Source organism: Lynx canadensis, chromosome C1 (genome assembly GCF_007474595.2).
Source record: "Lynx canadensis isolate LIC74 chromosome C1, mLynCan4.pri.v2, whole genome shotgun sequence".
Lineage (NCBI taxonomy): Eukaryota > Metazoa > Chordata > Mammalia > Carnivora > Felidae > Lynx > Lynx canadensis.
Window position 1 is genome coordinate 14,253,870 of NC_044310.1, and position 24,586 is coordinate 14,278,455.

At 44.3% G+C, this 24,586-nt stretch overlaps 1 protein-coding gene across 2 annotated transcripts in view; it reads left to right on the forward strand.

The window, feature by feature from the left end:
• The first annotated feature begins 402 nt into the window (after nucleotides 1–402).
• The window catches only part of OTUD3 (OTU deubiquitinase 3), a 30,014-nt gene continuing 5,830 nt past the window's right edge, over nucleotides 403–24,586 (forward strand). For both annotated transcript variants that reach the window (XM_030325922.1, XM_030325923.1), the window contains exons 1-7: nucleotides 403–689; nucleotides 8,899–9,047; nucleotides 13,351–13,463; nucleotides 17,487–17,609; nucleotides 21,575–21,706; nucleotides 22,172–22,268; nucleotides 23,942–24,126. In XM_030325922.1, coding sequence (XP_030181782.1) covers nucleotides 469–689; nucleotides 8,899–9,047; nucleotides 13,351–13,463; nucleotides 17,487–17,609; nucleotides 21,575–21,706; nucleotides 22,172–22,268; nucleotides 23,942–24,126 — 1,020 coding nt within the window. In that variant the 5' untranslated portion in view covers nucleotides 403–468. The remainder of the gene's footprint in view (nucleotides 690–8,898; nucleotides 9,048–13,350; nucleotides 13,464–17,486; nucleotides 17,610–21,574; nucleotides 21,707–22,171; nucleotides 22,269–23,941; nucleotides 24,127–24,586) is intronic.

Below are 24,586 nucleotides of genomic sequence, written 5' to 3' on the forward strand. Positions count from 1 at the left end.
TGGGGATACTTAAACAAGACTGAGCCACGTGAATGCGCCTACTCCAACTGTGGGCTCATACGTAGCGTTAAATTTTTAAATTCCTTTCTCTCCTCGCTTTTGCCGCTGCCCTCATCTCCCACTTTTCAACCCTCCCTTTGTCTCCCTTAACCTTTCCTTGCTTTGTTCTCCGGGGCCAGCCGCTCCTCAGTCAGCACCACCCACCACCAGAGGGAAGAGCGGAGCCAATAACGATGGGTGCCCCTCTAGCTCTCCGAGGGGAGCTCTCTATGGTGCCGCGCGCGGGGTGCGGTGGGGGGGCGGGGTTACATCACGTGACCCGGGTGCCCGGCGCCCGCGCAGGCGCGGTGGCCGCGTCGCCGTCGCCGGGCTCCGTCGCCGCGTCGTTTCGCTGCCTTGACACCTGAGACGGCCGCCCGGCGGTCCTGCGGCTTTCCGTCTTGCCGCTGCGGGCCGCGAACCGCGGCCATGTCCCGAAAGCAGGCGGCGAAGGGCCGACCGGGCAGCGGCAGCCGGAAAGCCGAGGCCGAGCGCAAGCGGGACGAGCGGGCGGCGCGCCGGGCCCTGGCCAAAGAGCGGCGGAACCGGCCGGAGTCCGGCGGCGGCGGCGGCTGCGAGGAGGAGTTCGTCAGCTTCGCCAACCAGCTGCAGGCCCTGGGGCTGAAGCTGCGGGAGGTGCCGGGGGACGGGTGAGGCGGGCCCGGGAGCGCGGGAGGCGGCGCCGGGGGACGCGCCGGGCATGGCGACCGTCGCCCGCTCTCGTCCAGTCATTCATTCAGGCGGCGCCGGGCGCCACCGCTTCCCAGTGCGGGGGGTCCGGTGGCGGGCGAGGCGGCGAGGCCTCTCCCGTCGGGACGCTCGAGTAATCCCCAGTTGCTCTAATGGTGGCAGAGGCCACGAGGAGACTGTGAAGTGGTCCTGAGAGACAGCACTGGAGCAGGTGTCCTTTAGATCGGTGCCCGGGAAGGCCTCTGAGAGGTGACATTTAAGCTGAGACCTGGAGGAATGAGATGGAGCCCGTCCCTCGAGGAGCAGGACAGCACGTAGGGCCGTCAGAAAGATGCTGAGACACGGAGAAAGAGGCGAAGCCCCACGTGGTGTAACGCTTTGCCCCTTTCGAGTCTTACTGTTCGGTGTTGCCCTCCTTTTACACTCGGGAAATTAGGTCTGTGAGGGCCTGCTGTTTACTGAGCAGAAGGTGACTTCTCTAATTCTTACTTCCACGGGCCTCACTTTCTCCTCTGATGCTTACCCCAGCTTGCTTGGGGGCTTAGACCGGAATCTAGGGCCAGCTTTTTTAGGGAACACAGGCTAAATAAGTGGGGTGGGAGGGAGAAAATGGGGAAAGGGAAGGGGCTATGGATCCAGGAGCATGGATGGCAGAAGGAAAAAGGTAGGGGAGGGGGGAGGAGAACAGCTAGCATCCTCATTGCAGGGGTAGATGAGAGGGAGTCTGGTTACCGGGATGTGTCACTCTGGAAGAGACAGTATTAATAACAGCCTAGCTGTTCTTGTCCTTCCCATCATTTGAGGGCTCAGAGAGGGCAGAGGGAGGAATAAGATGGAATTAAAGGCTGTGTAGAAGTGCCTGACTTGTTAAGCATGGGAACGAGGGAAGAGAGTGTTTTTTTGGATTTCACATTACATGTGGCTCATTAATCAAGACGGTGAATTGACCCTAATTTATGTATCCCACCTTTCCTACATATGCTCAATGCTTAGACACTTGGCTTTAGACCTTGGTTGCGTTTTACTCACCACCATCTAGCATAGTGCCAGGTACATAGAGGGCACTCAGTGCGGTTCTGTCGTATGAATGAATGATAAAAATGTCACGGAGGCCCACTAGACCCTCAGCTGGGCCTCTCACAAGGACATGTCCCCCCTCCCTCCCTCCCTTCCTTCCTTCCACCCTCCGTCCGCCTGTCCCTTCCTAACTTCCAGAGCAGGGGAGAGGGGCAGAGGGAGGGAGGGAGGCAGGGAGGGAGGGAAGGAGAGAGGGCGGGAGAGAGAAAGAATCTTAAGCAGGTTTCACATTCAGCATGGAGCCGGACGGAGGGCTCGATCCCATGACTCTAGGATCATGACCTGAGCTGAAAAATCAAGAGTCGGACGCTCACTGACTGAGCCAGCCAAGTGCCCCTCAAAGGAACATTTTCTCAGTGGAGTCACTACAATTAAAGTCTTGCTTTGCTGTGTCTTGTTTTTAGCCTAGTACCTTGATTTCACCAAATACAGTTTATTAACTCTTCTGGGCCTTACTTATCCTAATCCAACTCACAAGCACAAGATGCTGCTGTATAAACCAGATGCCAGGAGACTACTTTACACTGGGATTGGGGTGGGACTGTTCCTTGCATGGAACTGCATTGTTGGCGTCTGTTATAGTGGACATATTCTTAGCGTCAGGGTGTCCAGGGCACCGAAGTACTCAACACAAGGTTGCTTATGAGTAGAAATTGCAGCACAGCGAATTGTAAAATCTCGAGGGAGCTTTCATAGTGCCATGGGAAACTTTGGGGGTATTACCTCTACTCTGCCCCGCCCCCACGAGAACGTACTTCTTTAGTTAATTCAGCAAATGTTGGTTGAACAAGGTGCTGGGAATCCCTTGCTGACTAAAATACTGAAGGAGTTCACAGCCTGGTAAGAGATAAACGTATTAGTGGGCTCAAACATTTTGGTCTAGGGATCCCTTTACCCTCTTCAAAATTACCCAGAACTCCAAAGAGCTTTGTTTATGGGTCATAACTGTCAACATTTACTGTATTTGAAAGTAAAATGAAAATTAGAAACAAGAATATACAAACACACATTCCCTTAACTGTCAGAGTGATAACCTCATGTATCAGGGAGCCTCTGGAAATCTTCACTGTACAGTTGTGAGAGAATGAGAAGAAAAAGATAAGTCACACCCTAGTTTTGAACTCAAGAATACCTTGAAGGGGTCTCAGAGATACGCGCACCCCCCCCCCCAACTGGGCCACACTTTGAGAATGGATAATATAAATCAACTCCAGTTTGGTATATTTTTAAATTTTTTTTTTAACGTTTACTTATTATCAAGAGACAGAACGTGAACAGGGGAGGGGCAGAGAGAGAAGGAGACACAGAATCTGAAGCCGGTTCCAGGCTCTGAGCTGTCAGCACAGAGCCCCACGCGGGGCTTGAACCCACAAACCGGGAGATCATGACCTGAGCCAAAGTCAGACGCTTAACTGACCGAGCCCCCCAGGCGCCCCAGTTTGATCTATTTTTAACAGTGACTGATTATAGTACCATTGAGCAGGAAGTGGCCAGCACTCCCTGAAGGGATCAGGAAGGCCTTTTCATTCATTCAGCAAATGTTTATTGCAACTTACACTGTGCTAGATGCCTCTCGGAGGAGGTCCTACTCAGACTGGGTCATGAAGGACCAGTAGGAATGTGCCAGGAGAACACTTCAGGCTGGAGAGTAATGTATGTACAGGTACAGGAGCACGTTATTTTTGAGACATATCAAGTTGTTTAGGATGACAGAGTATCAGGTTACAAGGTAGAACAGTGGCAGCAACTGCAGAGGCCGGCTTGCCGGGAGTGTTCGTGTCGCTCCCTTCCGAGGCCCCTGTTCTTGAGACAATGTGAGATAAGATGATAATGATAACTCCCTCTGTGAGTTCCAGGAAGCTCCCCGCTTTCTGTTCACAAATTCTTCCCATGGGTACCATGAGACGGACTGTGGTCGGCCCTCTGGTATTGTGATGCTTTTGGAGATGGTGACGACAGCCTTTGTCACCGTGCAATGGGTGGCGTTTCCTGTATGTGGGATGGGTTAGTAGCCATCAATAGAGTCTGTGTTCATATTCATTGGATACTCTTGGTGAAACAGAATAAAGTTATGGTAATATTAAAAAGTCAACAGCCTCCACTCTTCCATTCTAGTCCGATTCCAATATTGAGTAGCCCGACATAGCATCTCGCTATGGAGGCATAATCGTTGTAGGCAGTATGGTACTTACAGCATCCTCGAACCTCTGAGTGCTTGGGGACAAATTAGCCGGTGTCCTTTAATGTAGCCTTTACGTGAGTTGAGTCAATTTAGCAGAGTAATCACAGAGCTATTTATAGGGTTTTGTAATGCATCATGGGCCACCTTCATATTTGTCATGTTGTATGGACCCACATAAATTACTTTGTTTCAAAACAAGAAAGAAATATTTTAACCTTGGTGTTGTCCTTAAAAACATGATTGGCTCTAGTGTGAAAAGAATCTCTAATTGGATTAGGCAGTACAATAGCATCTCTCTGAACTGTATCCACTTGCATCTACTAAATGTTGCCCTAAATTACATTACTAATTAGTAGTGTTCTAAAATTAAAACATGAAAGAATCACTAATTTTAGCCATTTATCTCTGTCCTAAACAAGTTATTTTATTTTTTTTACTTACAAATTTTTTTTTTAATGTTTATTTTTGAGAGAGAGAGAGAGACAGACAGGGTGAGCGGGGGAGGGGCAGAGAGAGAGGGAGACACAGAATCCGAAGCAGGCTCCAGGCTCCGAGCTGTCAGCACAGAGCCCGACGCGGGGCTCGAACTCACGTGCTGTGAGATCATGACCTGAGCCGAAGTTGGACACTTCACCAACTGAGCCACTCAGGCGCCCCACAAGTTATTTTTCTAATTTTTATTTTGTTTTTATAATCCTAGGATTTTAGTGATGGAAGGATCTTCACACATCATCTTGTGTAATTATCCATTGGTACCTGCATCCCCTGCACAGCAGCTCTGTGTCTAGCTCAGTGCTTTTCAGCTGTGGTGGCACGATAGAATCACTTTGGGAACTTTGGAAAAAATACAGTGTCTGAGCTCTCCTAGACCAGCTATTAAAGAATTTCAGGCAATGGGGCCTGGTTATTGGTAACCTTTAACATGTCCATAGGTGATTCTGATGTGCAGCCGTAATTGCAAACCACTGATTTGGAGTCTAGATTCTAGGCTAGTGTTTCTCAAACTTTAGAATGCAACAGAATCATTTGGGGGAGCTAAATTGGTAGATTGCCCCAGAATGTCTGACTCAGTAGGCCTGGAGTGAGGCCTGAGAATTTTCATTGCAAATAAGTTTTTAAGTAGTCAGAGATAACACTTTTGAGAATCAGTGATCTGGACCGGTGCTTGTCCGATAGAAATAAAACAAGCCACTATGTAATTAAAAAATTTTCCATTAGCCGTGTTAAAAAAAGTAAAAAGAAATAGGTGAAACTAATTTTAATATATATATTTAAGCCACTATTTATTCAAATATTATAATCCATCAACGTGTAATCACTATAAATATTTTAAATGAGATATTTTATGTCTTTAAAATACTGTTAAAAAATCCAGTGTCTTAACAACACATCTCAGTTTCGATTAACCACATTTCAAGTACTCAGTGGTTACACGTGGCTGTTGGCTATGTTTTATACAGCGCATAAATGTAGGCAATTCCTGAGGATTGCCAACAGATAAAAATTTACAAGATCTTTGGTTTATAGTCTGTTTCCATAGAGCTAAAACAAAGTTTCTTCTCATTTGCCCCAATCTGTGTCTTTGGAACTCCCATGTTTTAGTTTTAGTTTTATTGTACAGACACAGCATCCCTTTCATCATGACACATAGTTGGAGGTGGCTCTCGTGTCCCCCTGAGCCTTCTTTAGGCTAAACATCACTAGTTGTTTATGCTTTTCATATTTTGAATGAAGTTTAAAGCCACTTCTCATCCGAACATGTCTCTCTTAAAATGTGGTAACGACAAATCGTGTAGTACTCTGGAAGTAGTCTGACCTCAAAGAAGACTACAAAACCTGCCCCTCCACCCCACTCTGCCCTTTCTGAACATTTACTACTCTTATTGCAGCCTAGAAGGCCATTGTAGTTCTTTCAATGGCCAGAGACACAGAAACAATATTGTCTCATACTCAACTACTGAGCTCAACTACTGAACCCAGAACTCTTCCATGCTACTGAATGTAATTGCTTATTTTTGGGAACTCAAATGCAAGGCTTTCCATGTATCCTGATAGTGCAGTGCTTCTCAAGCAGAGATGGTTTCGATGCCCCCCGGGGACATTTGGCAATGTCTGGAGACAGTTCTGGTTGTCACAAGTGACAGAGAGGGAGGCGGTGGTGGTGCTACTGGGATCGAGTGGGTAGAGGCGAAGGATGCTCCTAAACACCCTACAGCATACAGGACGACCCCCCACAACACAGAAGGGTCCCAAAGATCAGTAGTGTGGGGTGGAGAAGCCTGCTGGAGGGTAACGGGGGAGGGTGTGGGCTCAGGAAGCAGTGGGGATCTTCTCGAGGGCCTTCGGGTTCTGGTCGCACTGTTCTTATGCCTATCATGAGTGCCCTTGCTGGGCCCCCGAGGGTACCTGCTACACTCACGATATAGCGTTTGCTCACTTTTCCCATGTCACCAGAAAAGGAAGTGATTTGTCTACCTTGATTTTTCCTTTCGACTATTTATTTGTAGTCAATTCAAGTGAATATAGGAAAAAAATACAGAAATACGTTTAACAGGTACTGCTAATTCCACTATCTAGGGATAACCACAGCTAACATTTTGGTGCCTGGATTTGAATCCTGGGTCTGCCATCTACTGGTTTTGTGACCATGGATAAGTTACCCTAGAGGGATAGTGTATCAGTACCCATCCCATAGAGTTGTGAAGACCAACCACATCTAATGCACTTGCTGTTTAGAACAGTCCCTGGCACATCGTAAGAGCACTTTAAAAGATGGTTTCAGGTGTTCTTCTTTGTATACATTCGTGTGTATTTCCGTGTCTGCCTATATAGTGTGTGGGTGAACTTGGTCAAGCTCACGCAGTGTGCCTAAGCCTATTTTTTTGGCTTATGTGGAGAACACTTGCCCGTATTACTGAAAGTTCTTAGAAAGCCTGTTACTTTCTGTAGAATACCATGAACTTAATGTAAAATAACTAAATACGTAATTTGGTGCTGAATCACACCTCTTAAACTAGATTCAAGAATAGACTGACTAGAGGTGGCAGGTAGTAATGGTTTAAAGAAGTTTGAGAAACACTTAAAATTGAGAACGTTTCATCCATTACCTTACTTTATTTTCCTGTGGGTGAAAATATCTTAGCAACAGACACTTCAGGGTAGTGTATAGAAATGGCTGTATTCCAGTCTGTTCTAGATCTTGCCCCAAATCGACGCATAGTTTCTTGGTTTCCAGTTTATGGAATCTGCATTCTTTACATTCTCTTCTTCCCCTTTGCAAATATATATATACACACACGTGTGTATATGTGTATATATATGTGTGTATATACATATGTGTACATATGTGTATATGTGTATATACATATATATGTGTATATATGTGTATATATACATATGTATATATATACGTGTGTATATATATACACACACATATACACACTATATATACACACGTATATATATACACGTATGTATATATATATACACATATATACGTGTGTATATATACACACGTGTGATACATATATATACACACACATGTACGTGTGTATATATATATACACGTATACATATATATACATATATACCTATACGTGTATGTATATATGTATATACGTATATTTGTATGTATACGTATGTATGTATAAACATCTTATACGTTTGAAGAAATTCCTGCCTTCTCTATAGCTTTCCGTTGAAAATTCACTTTTCTGAATTGAAAACAAACCTCTTTCTCCTACACATTTAGGTCTGAAGTTCTAAAGTGATGAGTTTCTATTTTGTGATTAGACTATCCTAGATTTTCATTTGGAAGAGTAAACAGTTCGGTGTGAGACTGGGCAACAGTTTGGCTTCTGAATGGCTTATTTCCTTAGTTTTAAGGATACTCGATTGTGGTTGTCTCACTTCAGTTTCTGTGTATCTGGGCTCTGTGTTTGTGATACAGTTTGTAACTTTAGAAGCCTTTGAGGGGTTTCCAAGTAAAGATAGCTCTTAAAGTTTATTACCAGCATCTTAATTAAAAAAAATTTTTTTTAATGTTTTTATTTATTTTTGAGACAGAGAGAGACAGAGCATGAGCAGGGGAGGGGCAGAGAGAGAGGGAGACATGGAATCGGAAGCAGGCTGCAGGCTCCGAGCTGTCAGCACAGAGCCCGACGCGGGGCTCGAACTCACGGACTGTGAGATCATGACCTGAGCTGAATTTGGGCATTTAACTGAGGGAGCCACCCAGGCGCCCCCCAGCATCTTAATTTTAGAAGCAAACAGTGTGTTTTAAAGTTTCCATTTGGTGGGAATAGCATTGTGGCTCCCTGGATGGCAGGAGAGGAGCCAGGGAGGGGAGTATCGTTGCATAGCACAGCTGTGTGTTGTCCTCATTTTCTCCACTGTGTTTGTAGCACTCAGGATGTAGAGTTCAATTGCTTATACTGGGAACTTGACAGATTGCTATCTTTTGGGTACTCTTTGTTAGATGAATGATTAGTTAGCCTGCAGCTTGTTTCAGAAAAGAAGCACTAGATACAATTTCTTATTTTGGAAGGGGCTCTAGGAATCCCAGTCCTTGGGTGTGGAATGGCCTGTAATGTCTGGACCCTGCCTTGAGGCGGGTAGCGTATCACCACCTCCAGGTGTTGAAGCAGCTGAGGCCCCGGGAGTCGAATGTCTCCTGAGTCAGACAGCTGGTAAGTGGGGAATGAGGTCCGAGTTTGTTGCTTCTCAAGAAGGTAATGTGGTTGAGTGCCTGCCCTAGTGCTCTCCACACAGCCTTTGGGAAGAATCCTGCACTGTCAGAGTTGAGGCTTTATCTCTGTGTGAAGGATTTCCGTGGATGGCCTAGCCATCTGAGTGTCAGATGAACTTAGTTCATTTTTAAAAGGTCTTGACCGACATTTTTGTTTTGATAGCAATTGCCTGTTCAGAGCACTTGGCGATCAATTGGAGGGACACTCCCGAAATCATCTCAGGCACCGACAAGAGACCGTGGACTACATGATAAAGCAGCGGGAAGATTTTGAACCCTTTGTAGAAGATGACATTCCTTTTGAGAAACATGGTAGGTTCACCGTGGGACACTGGATCCTCCAGGAGTAATGCATTGGGTAGTTAAATCCATCAGCGTTCCCCGCCCTCCCAGCCAGGGGTTTGATGACAAAATATGGCATTCGTTTATGCAACAAGTATTTATTTGTTTGCTCTGTAATAGGCAGCATGCTAGGCAGTTGGGAACTAGTAGGTTTAGGCGTATGTACCTTTAATAAAAATGATGATGTTAATTAACCTGAAAAGTTGTTTATGACTTCTTATTCATTGGGGGGTAAAAGCAGACTATAAAATATATGTAGACTGATCTTAGTTTTAAAAGGTATACACGCTAGGAAACACACTAGGAAAAGTGGACAGATACTAACATTTTATGGTTGTTGGTGCTTGGATTCACTTATTTTCCACTCACTTTCAACAGCTTCTATAAAGGAAAGGTAATAAGAATACCTAACTTACAGGGTTTTTGTAAAGCTTAAATTAGATAATACAGTTAAAATAAGTTCTTAATAAATGTCAGCCATCTGGGGACAGTGGGACTAGGACTATTTTAAATGATCTTCTGCATGTTTTTCTGATTTTTTAAAAATGACCGTGTATTGCTTTTATAGTCAGAAAAAGCAACATTCATTTTAATTTCTCATCAAAAACCAAGACACAACCACTCTTCTTTGAGGCAAGTGAGTTAGTGATTTAAATTAGTTTCTTAATATGCTCAAATCTAGTAGGAAAGTACATATGAGCTTTTAAACTTTAAGGCTCTACTAAACTAGGTGTTGATATATTTAGTGTTTTACAACTAACATTTTCATCACACGGTCAGAGTCTTATCTGTCCCGTATGAGGAGATAGAATCGTTCTGTGTTTTAGGGAGCTAAGTCTGGAAACCATGTCAAGAATGGATGGAGAGAGACTGAGAAGGAGGATGAGTTGGAAGGCTCTCCGCATTGGCCCAATGAAAGCATAAGAGGGTCTCCACCAAGGCAGCTACTGGGGATAATGAGTAGGGTCCAGACCGAGACCCGGTTTGGCAGTGTGGCTGACAGGTCTCATCGGAGGTGGGGAGGAGGGGAGAAGGAGGAGACCAAGGTGATTCTGAAGTTTCTGCTTGGGGAATGGCTAAGTAGCTGGAGGCTTAGCCAGATAGAAGACAGCAGGAGGAAGACCTTTGGGAGGGAAACTATCCATGACCCCAAAGCCTTTCTCATTCCTCACTAGCAAAGGGCTCATTCACTAGGTACCAGCAACAAAAGAGACACAGCAGCAGACTCCCCCTCCCCTCCTGCCCCCGCCCTTACCCCCATGAGTAGTTCGTACTCATGAGTAGTTTGACCGAGTTCTGACAGTTCTTCTCCCTGGCTCACTTTTGGGCCTAGCAGGTACCAGTTTACCAGACGGTCACCTGTTTGCAAGTGTCGGTTTGTGGGGCAAGGTTTGTAGTTGAGCGTTATATAAAATGACTTGTGTCATTAGTCCGATTAAAATAATCATTTTGGATGAAGAGAGTTTTTAGTTGGTGACTCGAAATTCCACTCTGAATACCTTCAGCAAAGGTCACGTGGTAGTTTGGGGGGTGTGGCAGGACAAGGAACTCAAACCCATCAGTTGCCAGTGTGACAGTGACTACAGATGTCCAACGGGAAGGTGTGTTTTTGAAATGCCACTGTGTTTGCCTGATGGTTGGTCGGTGCTCTGGAAGGATCTGACATCACAGGAGTTGAGAGGTGGCTCTGATTGCCACAGCAGAGAATGGAAACTGAGAAGTCTGCACTTGGCATTTACATGTCGGTTGGAGACTATACTTACTGTTACATGTTTTTAATGCCTGTCTACCTTTTTATACTGTGAGATTCTTGAGGGACAGGGACTGTGTCTGCCCCCCACTTGGTAGGCACTCAGAAGATCTTTGTTAAGTGAATAAGTGAATGGTTCACTTAACTCTTTAGGGCTTGGTTACCCTTGGCTGTGGCTGTATTTTTTAGGACTATTCCTTTCCTTCAGACTCTGGCTTCTCCAACTGTACAGAGACCTCCTCTCCCTCTCTCTTCATGCCCCGTCATCCATTACTACCTCAGTGTTTTTTCTTTCACTACTTCAACCTCGTAAAGTCAAGCCTCTGTGGCCATTTACCTAGATTTCTTCAGTACTTTTTGGACTGGTTTCATTGCCTCTTGACCCTTTGAGTTTGTTTTCCGCATTGCAGCCAGAGTGGTGATCTGAATGTACTTATTTATTTATTTATTTATTTATATGAAATTTGTTGTCAAATTGGTTTCCATACAACACCCAGTGCTCCTCCCAGCAGGTGCCCTCCTCAGTACCCATCACCCACCCTCCCCTCCCTCCCACTCCCCATCAACCCTCAGTTTGTTCTCAGTTTTTAAGAGTCCCTTATGGTTTGCCTCCCTCCCTCTCTAACTTTTTTTTTTCCCTTCCCCTCCCCCATGGTCTTCTGTCAAGTTTCTCAGGATCCACATAAGAATGAAAACATATGGTATCTGCTTTTCTCTGCATGACTTATTTCACTTAGCATAACACTCTCCAGTTCCATGCACGTTGCGACAAATGGCCAGATTTCATTCTTTCTCATTGCCAAGTAGTATTCCATTGTGTATATAAACCGCAATTTCTTTATCCATTCGTCAGTCGATGGACATTTAGGCTCTTTCCAGAATTTGGCTATTGTTGAAAGTGCTGCTATAAACACTGGGGTCCAAGTGCCCCTATGCATCAGCACTCCCGTATCCCTGGGGTAAATTCCCAGCAGTGCTATTGCTGGGTCATAGGGTAGATCTATTTACATCTTTCCCCTAGCTTAAACCTGGGGGCAGCTCCCCACTGACCGAAGGATGAAGTCCAGACTCTTCAGCTCTTGTGTTTCTCTACCCTCGTCCTTTGCTGTCGCCACTGTGTCTTCTGCTTCCCCCACCCCTCTGTCCCCCTGCCACTCAGCAGTGTGAGTTCCTGCCATACCGTAAAGCATGCAAGCTCATTCTCTGTCTCCGTCTCTGTCTCCGTCTCTCTCGGCTCTGCTTGGAACATGATCCCTTCCTCTTCTGTCTCCTGCTTGCCGTTTGGAAATCAGTGCGGTCGTGTCGGCTGAGAAGCTTATCTGATACCCTTACCTCCCCCTCCCACTACCAGACGGGCTTGAGGTCCCCATCTGGAGTTAGCCAAGCGGCAGGGTTTGAGGGCACGGTCTTCCACAAGATACCAACTGAAAATCTGGGGTTTCCAAAAACCACCCTGAGGTTCGATGGTTTGTTAGAAAGACTCAGAGAACTCAGTGAAGGTGATTGTACTCACAGTTATAGTTTATTACGGAGAAAGGATACAGATCAAAATTAGCCAAGGGGTAGAGTCTGGGAAGGTTAGACAGTCACAGAATATTTATTGTCAACCAGGGAACTCACACAAATTTCTGTGGTTGGAGTATTGGGGCTTCATTATGTAGATATTATTGATTGGTTGCCCTAGAACCCAGCTTCCAGTCCCTCCGGTCTTCCTAATACCACACGGCCAGAGAGGCCCATCATGTGTCACCTCATGAGCGCAAACTGTCAAGTGTGGCTAAGGGACCCATCCTCCTTGCGCTTGGGACATTTCAAGGGCTTAGAGGTTTATTACCCAGTTGCCAGGGACAAAGGCCAGATCTCTCTGGTGAGGCCAAATTCTTTACCACACATCCCTTTCCGGCGGCGCTTACGCAGTAGTGCCTGTCTGCTTATTTGACTCCCCGCTGGCTGTAGACTCCTTGAGCTCAGACCGTGACAGGCTGCGTCATGGGGTGGCCACGAGCCAGGTCTTGGAGTCAGACTGCCTGGGGTGAAATCTCAGCTTTGCCACGTCCTGGCTCTGTGACCTTGCGCACAGTTATAAGCTTCTCTGAGCCTTGGTTTCCTTATCTGTAAGATGATGGATGATCTCTTTCAGAGAGTTTTGAGTAATAATCCAGAGGCGAGTGGAGGAGACGTGCTTACTACGTAATAAGCACTCATCAACGCAGATTTAAGATTACTCTGGTTCTCGTTGCATTTCCGGTGTCTTTCAGAGCTAGGGATGTAGGAGGCATTCCATAAGCATTTAATGGAGGAAGAAAGGAATCCGTTCTTTATGAATGACTGGTTCTCTCCTGAGTAGCACTCGATGTACTCCTGTCCGACCGGCTGAGGTCCTAGATTCTGGCAAAGCTGATGGACTTCTCAAATGTATACTTTGTCTTTTACCATTTGGAACTGAATAAATAGCGAAGCATGTTTGCATTTGGATCTTTCCGTTATAAAGGCTTCATTTTTCTTTCTTCTGTTTCTTTGCAGTGGCCAGTTTGGCAAAGCCTGGCACATTTGCTGGCAATGATGCGATTGTGGCCTTTGCAAGAAATCATCAGTTGAATGTGGTGATTCATCAGCTTAATGCCCCTTTGTGGCAGGTGGGTCGCCTACTGAGGGATTTATCTTAAGCTCTTATTTATAAATTCGCTTTGGGGGTGTCCTGCGATGGTGCAGCAGGGTGACTTGGACCTCAGGCTTAACCAAGATGGGAAGCTCCCGGTGGCTTGGACTTAAACCCCAGGCCATGTACAAATGGAGTCCGAAGTATAATTCAGGGACCTTTAAAATATCATTCAGCAAGGTGATGGGGATGATGCACATGTTGTGATGAGCACCAGCTGTCGCACGTAAGTGTCGGATCGCTAAGTTGTACGCGTGAAACTAATATTACGCTGTATGTTAACCAACTGGAATTTGAATTAAAACTAAAAGAAATAACCATACGTGTGTGTGTGAGAGAGAGAGAGAGGGATATACATATATATAATTCAGCGGTCAGTTAACTGGGTAGTTTGAGGGTAGAGAGCCTAATGTGGAAATACTTTAGATGACTTTGTTAAAAATATTAAAGGGGAGGTCGAGAGGATTAGTGCAGACACGTTCTGGTTTGGAGTATGCCTATTCCACGTGTATGTTTTGTTTTTTAGGTGGAGGGAAACACAAACCAGATGTACTCAATAAGCCTTGCTAACAGGGTTCTGAACAACAGAATTTATTTCATGGCTTAGGACGTCAACCTCTGTTTCCGTGCTCTGCTCAGGCATGCGTAACGGTTTTAATAGGTTTTCGACGGCAGATAAGATTTTATGACAAATGTTCAAGATGGCCTCCCCACCCCTGTTGTGAAGTACCTGTCCATTCAACTGTTTTCACTTTTCTTTACCTTTGGTATCCTAAATTAACCTCACCTCCGCCAAACGGTCCATCGGACCACGCATTCAAGTATGGAAGGTCACAGGGCCGGGGGAAAGGGTCTCCAGGCCACCACCCTCTTGTGCTTGCCCCTCACATTCAGGCTGCTTCTTCCCCTTTGCGGCTCAGCTCCTAAAGACGGTGCCTAGGACTTCTGTCAGTCCTCCTTCCCGCCACTCCCCCATTTCTAACCGTTCCTTTTTTAATTAGCTGAAACATGTTAATCATAGAAAACGGTGACATTTCAGAAAAGCCCGTCAGGCAAAAATCACCCAGAGTCACGTTATCCGGAGATAATCGTGATTACTGTTGATATGTTAGGCGTTCACATAAACTCTGAAAAACAGCTGAAAACATTCATACTTAACCGACAAGAGACGTGTCACCATGGTTTTAAACATATTTTAAGCACCTCTGTTAAAAAAAAATTACAAAAAGAAGGCACCTCTGCACATGTAGTCATGTCCATATGCACGTTTACACAGTCACGTATCGCTGTATGTTATTCGTCTCATAAAGGCAATGGTGACTTTTTTTCTCATTTTTTTCCGTAGACCACCTGCACGCATATATTCCTCTGAAAGTGCTTATTTCTAGCCTCTGCTCGTTAAAAATACAGTTTATAGAGATACAATATATAGGTAGCAGAATTCACCCTTCTCTAGTGTGTACTTCAGGTGTTTTGACAGACACAGGTCCCACTGTGAACGTATGGTGGGACATTTCTGCCAGCCTAAGAAGTCCCCTTATGCCCCTTTGCGGTCACCCGTTCCCTCTCCCCATTCCTAATGCCACTAATCTACGTCTTGTAGTTTTGCCTTTCCAGAATGTCGTACAAATGGAAGCAGATAGTCTTTTGTGTCTGTCGTAATATTCTTTAATGAAATTATGTTACAACAAAGTAAATTAGACACTCCGTGGATTGGTGCAGGGTGCAGTGAGCAGGAGGGAGCCGGTGACTGTAGGTGTCGTTTTTGGGGGGCGGTGTTGTAAGATGTACCAACCCCAGGGAACGCTCTCATATTTTGTGAGCCTCTCTCTTTCTAGGGAGGGTCTTTGAGCCAAGAATACTGGTTATGGCCTTTGTTGTCCCAAGTTTTGGTCATGAAAGTTTTACTGTTCAGCAGAAGTCACTGAAATCATTTGAATATTTGAAACATTTGAATAATGACCCTATTCTTGGAGAAAAATATTCTGTGCCAACTTGGGAACCACACAGCCTGCCTTTCCCTCCATTGATAAATATTTTTTAAAGTTTTTAAATTAGGTGCTTGTAGAAGATAATTCTGCATAGTTAAAATTTTATTTCCAAATACATTTCTGTAGTGTTCTTTCTCATGGATTGCTAAACATTGAAAGTATGTGTGTATATATATATATATATATATATATATATATATATTGTGTATATATATATATATATTGTGTATATATATATATATATATTGTGTATATATATATATATATATATATTTTTTTTTTTTTTTTTTTTGGCGGGGGGAGAGTGTGTGTGTGTGAGCAGGGGAGGGCCAGAGGGAAAGAGAATCTTAGGCAGGCTGCAGGTTCCACGCTCAGCACGGAGCCCGATGTGGGGCTCGAACTCATGAACCATGAGGCCACCACCTGAGCTGAAATCAGGAGTCGGATGCTTGGGGCGCCTGAGTGGCTCAGCGGGTTGAGTGTCCGACTCCCTGATTTCAGCTGAGGTCGTGACCTCATAGTTCGTGAGTTCGAGCCCCACATGCTACTGGTGTCAGCTGTCAGCCCAGAGCCCACTTCGTATCTGTCCCCCTCACCCTCTGCCCCTTCCCCACTTGTGCTCTCTATCTCAAAAAATAAAACATCCACCCAGGCGCCCTGAAACATATTTTTAAAATAAGTATATTTGCTGTATGATGGAGCTCTGTGCTGGATCTCCCCCATCTTCCACCTCCCCAGTGAGGCATCTTATACCATTTAAGAATTGAAACTGCGTTGGTTGCTACTGTCTTGGGTAGGAGCTCTCGCGTCAATAACAAGTGGGCTCGCACTCACACCATGGAGGTGCTGAAGCCTGCATGTTTTCCTGGTGTCCCAAAGGAGCTTAGGCTTCTGTGAACCATAGAGGTATGTGTAGCATAGAAAGTGATACATAAACGTAACGTAGTATCTTACTACCTGTGACTTCCAGTAAAAACAAGAAGGAGGTGCTGATGTTTTGGAGTTTTAACAAAGAAACAGTTACTGGGCTCTTTAGGGGCCGGATTCCGAAAAACTTCAGAGTTTTGGTGGAGGTGGTGGTTTTCTGGGGGGCATACCCGGGACCCTCACCCCATTCTTGTCTGACTGTGCTCCGTGGGAACATTCACAAAAGACTGCCTTGGGAGTAATGCCTTCAGGGTTGGGCGCGGTGGTAAGTACAGCTGGACTACATACAATTTTGTTTCGAAATTGATTTCAGTGGGAGATTTTGGAGTTTGTTCTTGTTAATGTTTCTTACTACGTGGTTGATGGAAGATGCTATTTTTGTCTGAATGATGGGTAGAGGTACTGTGAAGCCAATAAAACCTAAATGTCTGGTCCCTCATTTTTATGGTCCCCTTTCAAGGTCTTGGGAGGAGTTGTAGCAATTTAATATTTGTAATTTTGTATTCTTCTTCTCAGAGCCCCAAGTTGTTTGAGCTTCAAGCTCCACAAATCTGCATCCTGGAACAACCCTTCCATCCTGGAAGGGGCCTGTGCATTTGAGGGGCTGATGGGTGCCCACCCCCACCCCCCAAACTTGAGCTTATTTAATTTCATTGTAAATTTGCCCCTGACTTTTGATTATGTGTTTTCCTATGGATGTATTTCTGTATAGTTAACCATTAAGCACATGGAAGCATACTTACACGGCCACATGGGTAGGAGAAAAGAGAATTCAGAAATTGCCTAAGCATTTTTTTTTTTTTTTTTTTTTAGAGAAGGTCTTTATTTTTTCCCCACACATTAAATCAGAGGCTCAAAACACAGGGCCCACAGTCCAGCTGTGTAGCACCAAATCTCTTGTTGCAGTCAGATACCTGTTCTTCCGGTCCAGCCCTCTGGCACATCCCGGGCATACCCTGAATTCGTGTCTGCATAGAGCCTGTTGGCTAGCCTTCCTAGACAATCCAGGTGGCGTTTCTCTCCCCCAGTAGACACCTTCCCCATCCTCGCTGGCATCCCTGTCCCCTTTCTTTTGCCTGCAGATTCGTGGCACCGAGAAGAGCAGCGTGCGGGAGTTACACATCGCATATCGGTGCGGAGAGCACTATGACAGCGTGCGGAGGCTCAATGACAACTCGGAAGCACCTGCCCATCTCCAGACTGATGTGAGTGAGGCCTGCGTGTTCTTTTGTATTCTCAGGCCTGGGTGAACTGGGGCAGGAGCTGCGTATCCTGCAGCTACAACCAGGGATGTTTTGTGGAAAGTTGTCTTTAAGAATCTGTGGGCTTGATTAAAAAAAATTCTTTTTTCAGCTCCCGTGAGATTGATAGATACAATTACAGGTCATTCTTTTGCTTTCCCTAATCGTCTTTGATGGCTATGATTGCATGAAATAGAATTTATATAAAATTCTGAAATTACTCTTGTGACTTAAAATTAATCCATGCAGGGGCGCCTGGGTGGCTCAGTTGGTTAAGTGTCCAACTTTGGCTCAGGTCATGGTCTCATGGTTCGTGGATTTTAAAGCCCATACATCAGGCTCTCTGCTCTCAGTGCAGAGCCTGCTTTGGAAGCTCTGTCCCCTCTGTTTCTGCCTTCCCCCTGCTTGTTTTCTCTCTCTCTCTCTCTCTCTCTCTCTCTCTGTCAAAAATAAAAATAAAACTTAAAAAAAAATTAATCCATGCTTCATATCTGAAGTTTGGAAAGTATAGAAAAAGTGAAGAAAATAAAAAGTGCACAGGGTCAACCACACTGGCAAAATTTTTGTTACTGTTCTGGTGTTTTAGATATAGCTGTGTTTCCTTTCCCACTCTGTTCAATTAACCTGATTTCATGAGGCTCTTCTCGCATTATTACATGCTTTCTTTGTAATTTTAAAAAATAAAGTGAAATCGCTCTTCCCGCGTTGTTCCCCTGCCTGAACGCAACCCGCGTTATCCGTAGGTCATAAAATCTCCTGGAGATATTTTCCCCATGAAGCAAATGTGTGCGTGCACGTGCACGTATGTCGCTTTTGTGGTCTTTCCACGCACTCTGCCCCCGATTGTAAGCATCCTACACATACTGTTGTGCGCCGTGCTTTTCAAATGGAAGGTATCTTGGAGTCTCACTCACCACAGTGCATAAGGAGCTTGCTAAACCGTGTTCAGTGGCCACACGGCATTCTGCTGCGTGGATGCACTGTCACGTGTTTGACCAGTCCCTTTGGCGGACTTTTAGGCGGTTTTCACACTTCCGCTTTTAGAAGGAACATGTGGTGCCTTATACATACGTCTTTTCACGCTTGTACGAGTGCGTGTGTGGGATAAATTCCTAGAAGGTCCTCACTGCATCAGAGGACGTGTGTATTTATAATTGTGACAGGTATTGTGCAGGCTTTACCAGTTTGCACTCCCACTCTCCGCGTGCTCCTCTCCCCGCGTCTTCGCCAGCAGAGCGTATCACATTTGCGAACCTCTGTCAGTTCCGTGGAAAGGATTGTTTTCCTAACAGTTTTAACTTGTGCTTCTCTTATTAGTGAGTTTATGCATCTTTCCCTGGGTTTGCAACCTATTTGTATTTACTTTTTTTCGTGAACTGTATTCATTTTCTTTGCCCACTTTTTTCCCTATTCAGGTTTTTTGTTTTTTTTTTTTTTTTAGTGATTTTTAGGAGCCTTTATAAATTAGGGAAATTAGCCCCTGTCTGTGGCATGAGTTGCCAGTATTTTTTCACAGTCTGTCATTTGTCTTTTTATTCTTTCCCCACTGGTCTTTGCAGTGATGAAGTTTTAGATTTTTATGAGGTTAAATTAATCACGGTTTTTGTTTCTTTTTTTTTTTTTTTTTTTTTTTTCATGTCTTCTGGGTTTAGGGGTCATGATTAGGAATGTCTTTCCTACTCCGAGGTTAAAGAGAATTTTCCCATAGTTTATTTTAGTGCTTTTGTGGTTTAATTTTTTCAAAAAAAAATTACACCTTGTCTCTCTTTGGAATTTATATTCATATAAATGTGTGAAGGTAGGGATCCAACTTTATGTTTTCCCTTGTGGTTACCTAATTGTACTCCAACCATTTATTATATATCTTTTCCCCACTGACTTAAAGCGCCCCTTTTCTCATCTATCAAATTCTCTGTTTCTGGATGTAGATTCTGTTCCACTGGTTTCTTTGTTCATGTGTGTGTTGTTTTGATTAAGAGTATATTTTAAAATCTGGTGGAATTTTTCACTTATTTTCTTTCTTTATAATTTCTGCATATTCTTGTTTTTTTGTTTTATATATGAATATTAGAACAAGGTTGTCATGTTAGAAAGAAGTCCTGTTGCCTTTATTTTTATTGGGCTCTCATTAACAGATTAACCTCAGGAAAAATTGGCATCTTCTTGGTGTTGACTCATTCTGGCCAAAAACCTAATAAGCTTTTTTTTTTTTTTTTTTTAATGTTTATTTCTTTTTGAGAGAGAGACAGAATGCGAGTGGGTTGGGGCAGAGAGAGAGGGAGGCACAGAATCTGAAGCAGGCTCCAGGCTCTGAGCTGTCAGCACAGAGCCTGACACAGTACTCAAACCCAGATGAGCCTCAAATTCATGACCTTAGCCAAAGTTGGATGCCACACTGACTAAACCACCCAAGCGCCCCTCTCTGATTCTTTCTTTCTTAAATGATGGCCATCCTACTAGGTGTGCAGTGATATCTCATGGTTTTGATTTGCATTTCTCTAATGACTAATGATGTTGAACATCTTTTCATGTGTTTGTTGGCCATTCGTATATCTTTGGAGAAATGTCTGTTCAGGTCCTTTGCCCATGCTTTAATTGTGATGTTTGTGTTTTTGTTGTTGAATTATAGGAGTTCTTTATATATTCTGGATACTAGATTCTTATAAATCTATGATTTGCCAAAATTCTTTCTGTCTGTGGTAGTTTTTGGTCGATTCTTTTCTTTTATATATATATTTTAGGTATAGAATTATATTATCTGCAAATAGGGATAATCTTTCTTATTTCTTTTCAGTTTTATACTTCTATTTTTTGGGGGTGGGGGAGAGTAATTGCATCTGCTCTTATTTCCAAAATATTGTTAAATAATAGCGGTAGTGAAATCTTTATGTTCTTTACTTTAATGGAAATTAAGCATCATTGTATGGATTTACCGTGGTTATTTAATTATACCTACACCGTGAAGCCCTCAGGTTGTTTCTGGTTATTCGCTGTTCGTAACACTGTGGTGAGCACTCTTACATAAGTCCTTAAATCCTTACTACTGTTGACATTATTTGACATTATTTCCTTTGGATAAATTTCAAAGACGATACATATCGCCAAGTTGTTTGGGTATAATTTTAGAATTTTATAGTAGATCACTTTTTATTGTGAGGAATGTACTGCACACTGCGAGACTCTCCTGCTTTTCCATGCAAACAAGTGGAAACTTGTCCTTCCCTATTTCCCATCTCTCTGTGTTAATAGGAAGCAAAGGAAGAAGGTGATGGGGCAGCCACAGAGGAATGAGTTTAGCTTTTCTGAAATAAGCTTAGGTCATAAAAGCCTCGTGGATACCGAGTGAACTGCTCTCTGTGTCTTTAGAAGTTGGATCGGCAGGTTCCCTGGAGTGGGCTGGTGTGCACGTGGTGTAGGTGAGGTTGGATGAGTTGTGCTCACCTGTGACTGCGGCTGGGACAGGAACTCCACACCAACGCTTGCTGGTGATCAGATGGGGCCTAGGGACACAGATGAGAGATGTATGTCTGTTTCTTCCAGACAACTTGTCCTGCTGCAGAGGCTCATCGGGTGAACTTCTGTCACTAGGCTCCCGGCTCTGGAAGTGGACGGACACAAATGTGTGCTGTTTGAGCCGGCAGTCCTTACCAGAATGTTGGTATCCAGAAACTATGTAGGAGCTGTAATGCCATTCGTACTGAAGCCCTAATCTTGGGCCTTTCTTTTTCATACTTCTCTTGTGGTCTGGAATCTCAGTGTCTGGCTGAAATTGAGCCTCGTCACTGCTATTCCCCTAAGATTGTTCCTGGGATCTTTTCCTCATAAATATTTAATAGGATGATTTTGAGATTAGAGTGTCTTCCTGTGTTGAAGATTCTGAATGTAATTTGCTGGCGTTCCATGGTCGTTACTCTTTGCATTTCCTTTAGTTTCAGATGCTCCATCAAGATGAATCAGATAAAAGGGAAAAGATGAAGACGAAGGGAGGTGACCTCGACGACGACCTGAGAGATGAAGTAGAAGATGCCGTCCAGAAAGTCTGCACCGCGACTGGGTGTTCAGTCAGTGTCTTTGTCCTGCAGTAATGGTGGCTAAACACGCGCTGCCGGGCCTGGTTCACCTGCCAGTCTCGTAGAGCCAGCCTAGCGTGCCGACACCTGAGGGGCCAAACAAAATAGGTTCATGACCTGTAGGTTCATGGCCTGATTAGGTTCAGTGCCAAGAGCTGTTTATTCATTTTTCTCTTGTTTGCTACACTTTACCCAGTAATACTGCTCAAAATCCTAAGTATGTGGATTTTTTTTTTCCTCTGACCAGTGTTTATGCTAGTAAAAGTGCAGTTTTCTAAAGGAGTTCATTTATATTAAAGGGTTATTTCTGGTGGCCAGCTTTGTTGAAAATTAAGACCTTTTTTAAATGGAAAAGGTCTTCAGACCATGCCTCAGGTCTCACCGTTACGTCACTTTGTGTATGCGGTTGGTGGAAGGACGTGCCCAGTCCTAAGTGTTCCTTTGTTTCTCGGATAGGATTTTAACCTGATAGTCCAGAACCTGGAAGCTGAAAATTATAATATTGAATCTGCAATAATTGCCATGCTTCAGATGAACCAGGGGAAAAGAAATAGTAAGTCCATGATTGATATTCATAAGCTTTCAAGCTGATTACATTGGTGATTTTCCAAACATTTAATTTTAATCAAGTCACAGGTGGTAATTATACTGTCATTTGTTCATTCACCAGCTTATTGAGCACTTTCTACACATGGGCACGATTTACTAGGTCCTAGCCCTGCATCAGGGAGAAGGTAATCTGGGGTCGAGGCGGGGATGGGGGTGAGAAGTAAGTAAACTGATATAATAAACGGATTGGAGTGGTGTGGGTGCAGGGTCCCAGGGGAATGCGTGAAAAGGCCACTTAACCCCGTTGTGGCGGGATGCACAGTGTCAGGAAGACTTTGTTCTTTTCGAAAGAATCCCTCATGAAACCAAAATGATAACTGAAATAGAATGGAAAGAAAAATTAGTTACTTTTCTGATGGAAATACTTAGATTACTACCATCTATCAACTGGTGATAAATCAGAATTTTTTTTTTTTTTTTACTTGAACTGGGTTTAATTCTGTGACTCAGAAGAAGGAAGAAACGATGTGGGGTCTCACTGTTTCTTCACATTAATTACGTAAAATGATTTCAGTGCATATTGCCAGATACGTGCCAGAGACTGCTCCTGGCAGTACAGCCGTCTGTGTGATTGGACATTTTATCATCCTCTTTGTATATTTGCTGTGCTTTCTTAGAAAGCCGTAAGTAACTTGGTCTTTGCGACATTACAACAGTCGTGTGTGGTGCCTGTGCGTGTACTGTGGTGTGTGCTTGACATGTGTGGCTGAGACCAAGGAATTAAAGTTTGAACTTTATATAACTTTATTTATTTATTTATTTTTCAACGTTTATTTATTTTTGGGACAGAGAGAGACAGAGCACGAACGGGGGAGGGGCAGAGAGAGAGGGAGACACAGAATCGGAAGCAGGCTCCAGGCTCTGAGCCATCAGCCCAGAGCCTGACGCGGGGCTCGAACTCACGGACCGCGAGATCGTGACCTGGCTGAAGTCGGACGCTTAACCGACTGCGCCACCCAGGCGCCCCTATATAACTTTAATTAATTGTAATTGAATTTTATTTTTTTTAAGTGTTTTAAAATTTTTATTTTATTTATTTTGATATAGAGAGAGTGACAGAGAGAGTGAGCAGGGGAGGGGCAGGGGCGGAGAGAGAGAATCCCAAGCAGGCTCCATGCACTAGCACGGAGTCCTTACGTGGGGCTCGAACCCACAAACTGTGAGATCATGACCTGAGCAGAAACCAAGAGTCCGATGCTTAACCAACTGAGCCACCCAGGCACCCCTAATTAATTTTAATTTAAATGGCTACAAGTGGCTGGTGGCTGCTGTATGGGAGAGCACAGGTTTAGAGCCTGTTTCCTTTCTGGTTTTTGGGTGCAGATGAAAGCTTTCCCCCTAAAAACACATGTTAAAAAGTGGCTTAATCTAGTAAAACACTGTGCAGGTGGGAAGCCAATGATAAGGCTGGTCAGCAGGTTATTTTTAAATTTATCTTCCAAATATTACCAATTATTTCCCCCCTGTATTCCCCATTGTATTGATATTAGAATTTTGCTTCAAGGAAACTTGCTCTCCACACACAGGTAATTTTGGAGTCATTTAACAGTGTACATTGTTACCCGTTGTGTAACGATCTCAGGTTCGTGATTTTAATAAAAGGTCTTTCTTTGGAAGATGCAGAGGAGAACCTAGAGTCTGGCAGCCGCGTGCCCAAGCCATGCGACCCTTTATGGGAGGAGGGTGGCAGTGGCACGAGAATCTTTGGAAATCAGGGCTTGACTGAAGGCAGGACTGAAAACAGTAAGGAGCGGGCCAGCCCGAGTGAAGACAACAAAGCAAATAAAAACCAACTCCCTAAGGTATGAAAAACGGGGCTGCATGGGCAGAGGGTGGGCTGCTGTCGTGCAGGGGCAGGGGCAGGGGCAGGAGCCCGGAGCTCATTTTAGTGTTTTCTTTTGATTTTTAAAAAGTAGTCATTGTAGAAAACAGGGATGGGAGCATAAGGGTATATCAAGAAGCAGAACGAGGACCTTGCTTGTCTGGTTTGGTATGTGTGGGGATTAGAGGTATACCCTGAAATCCTACTGTGTGTGTGCACCTACAGCCCTACAGCCTGCCTTCCCTGCACAGTGTCACTGTGTGCCTGTGTGCTTCCGTGGTAACCCACATTGTAAGATTCCCTTAAATGCTGTCATCTTTAGTGGAAAACTCTGTGTATGAATCTTTGTATTTTGCATTACTATTCGTGTGTGTGTGTGTGTGTGTGTGTGTGTGCGTGTGTGTGTGTAGAGTCCCAGAAGAGGAATGGACGGGTTAAAG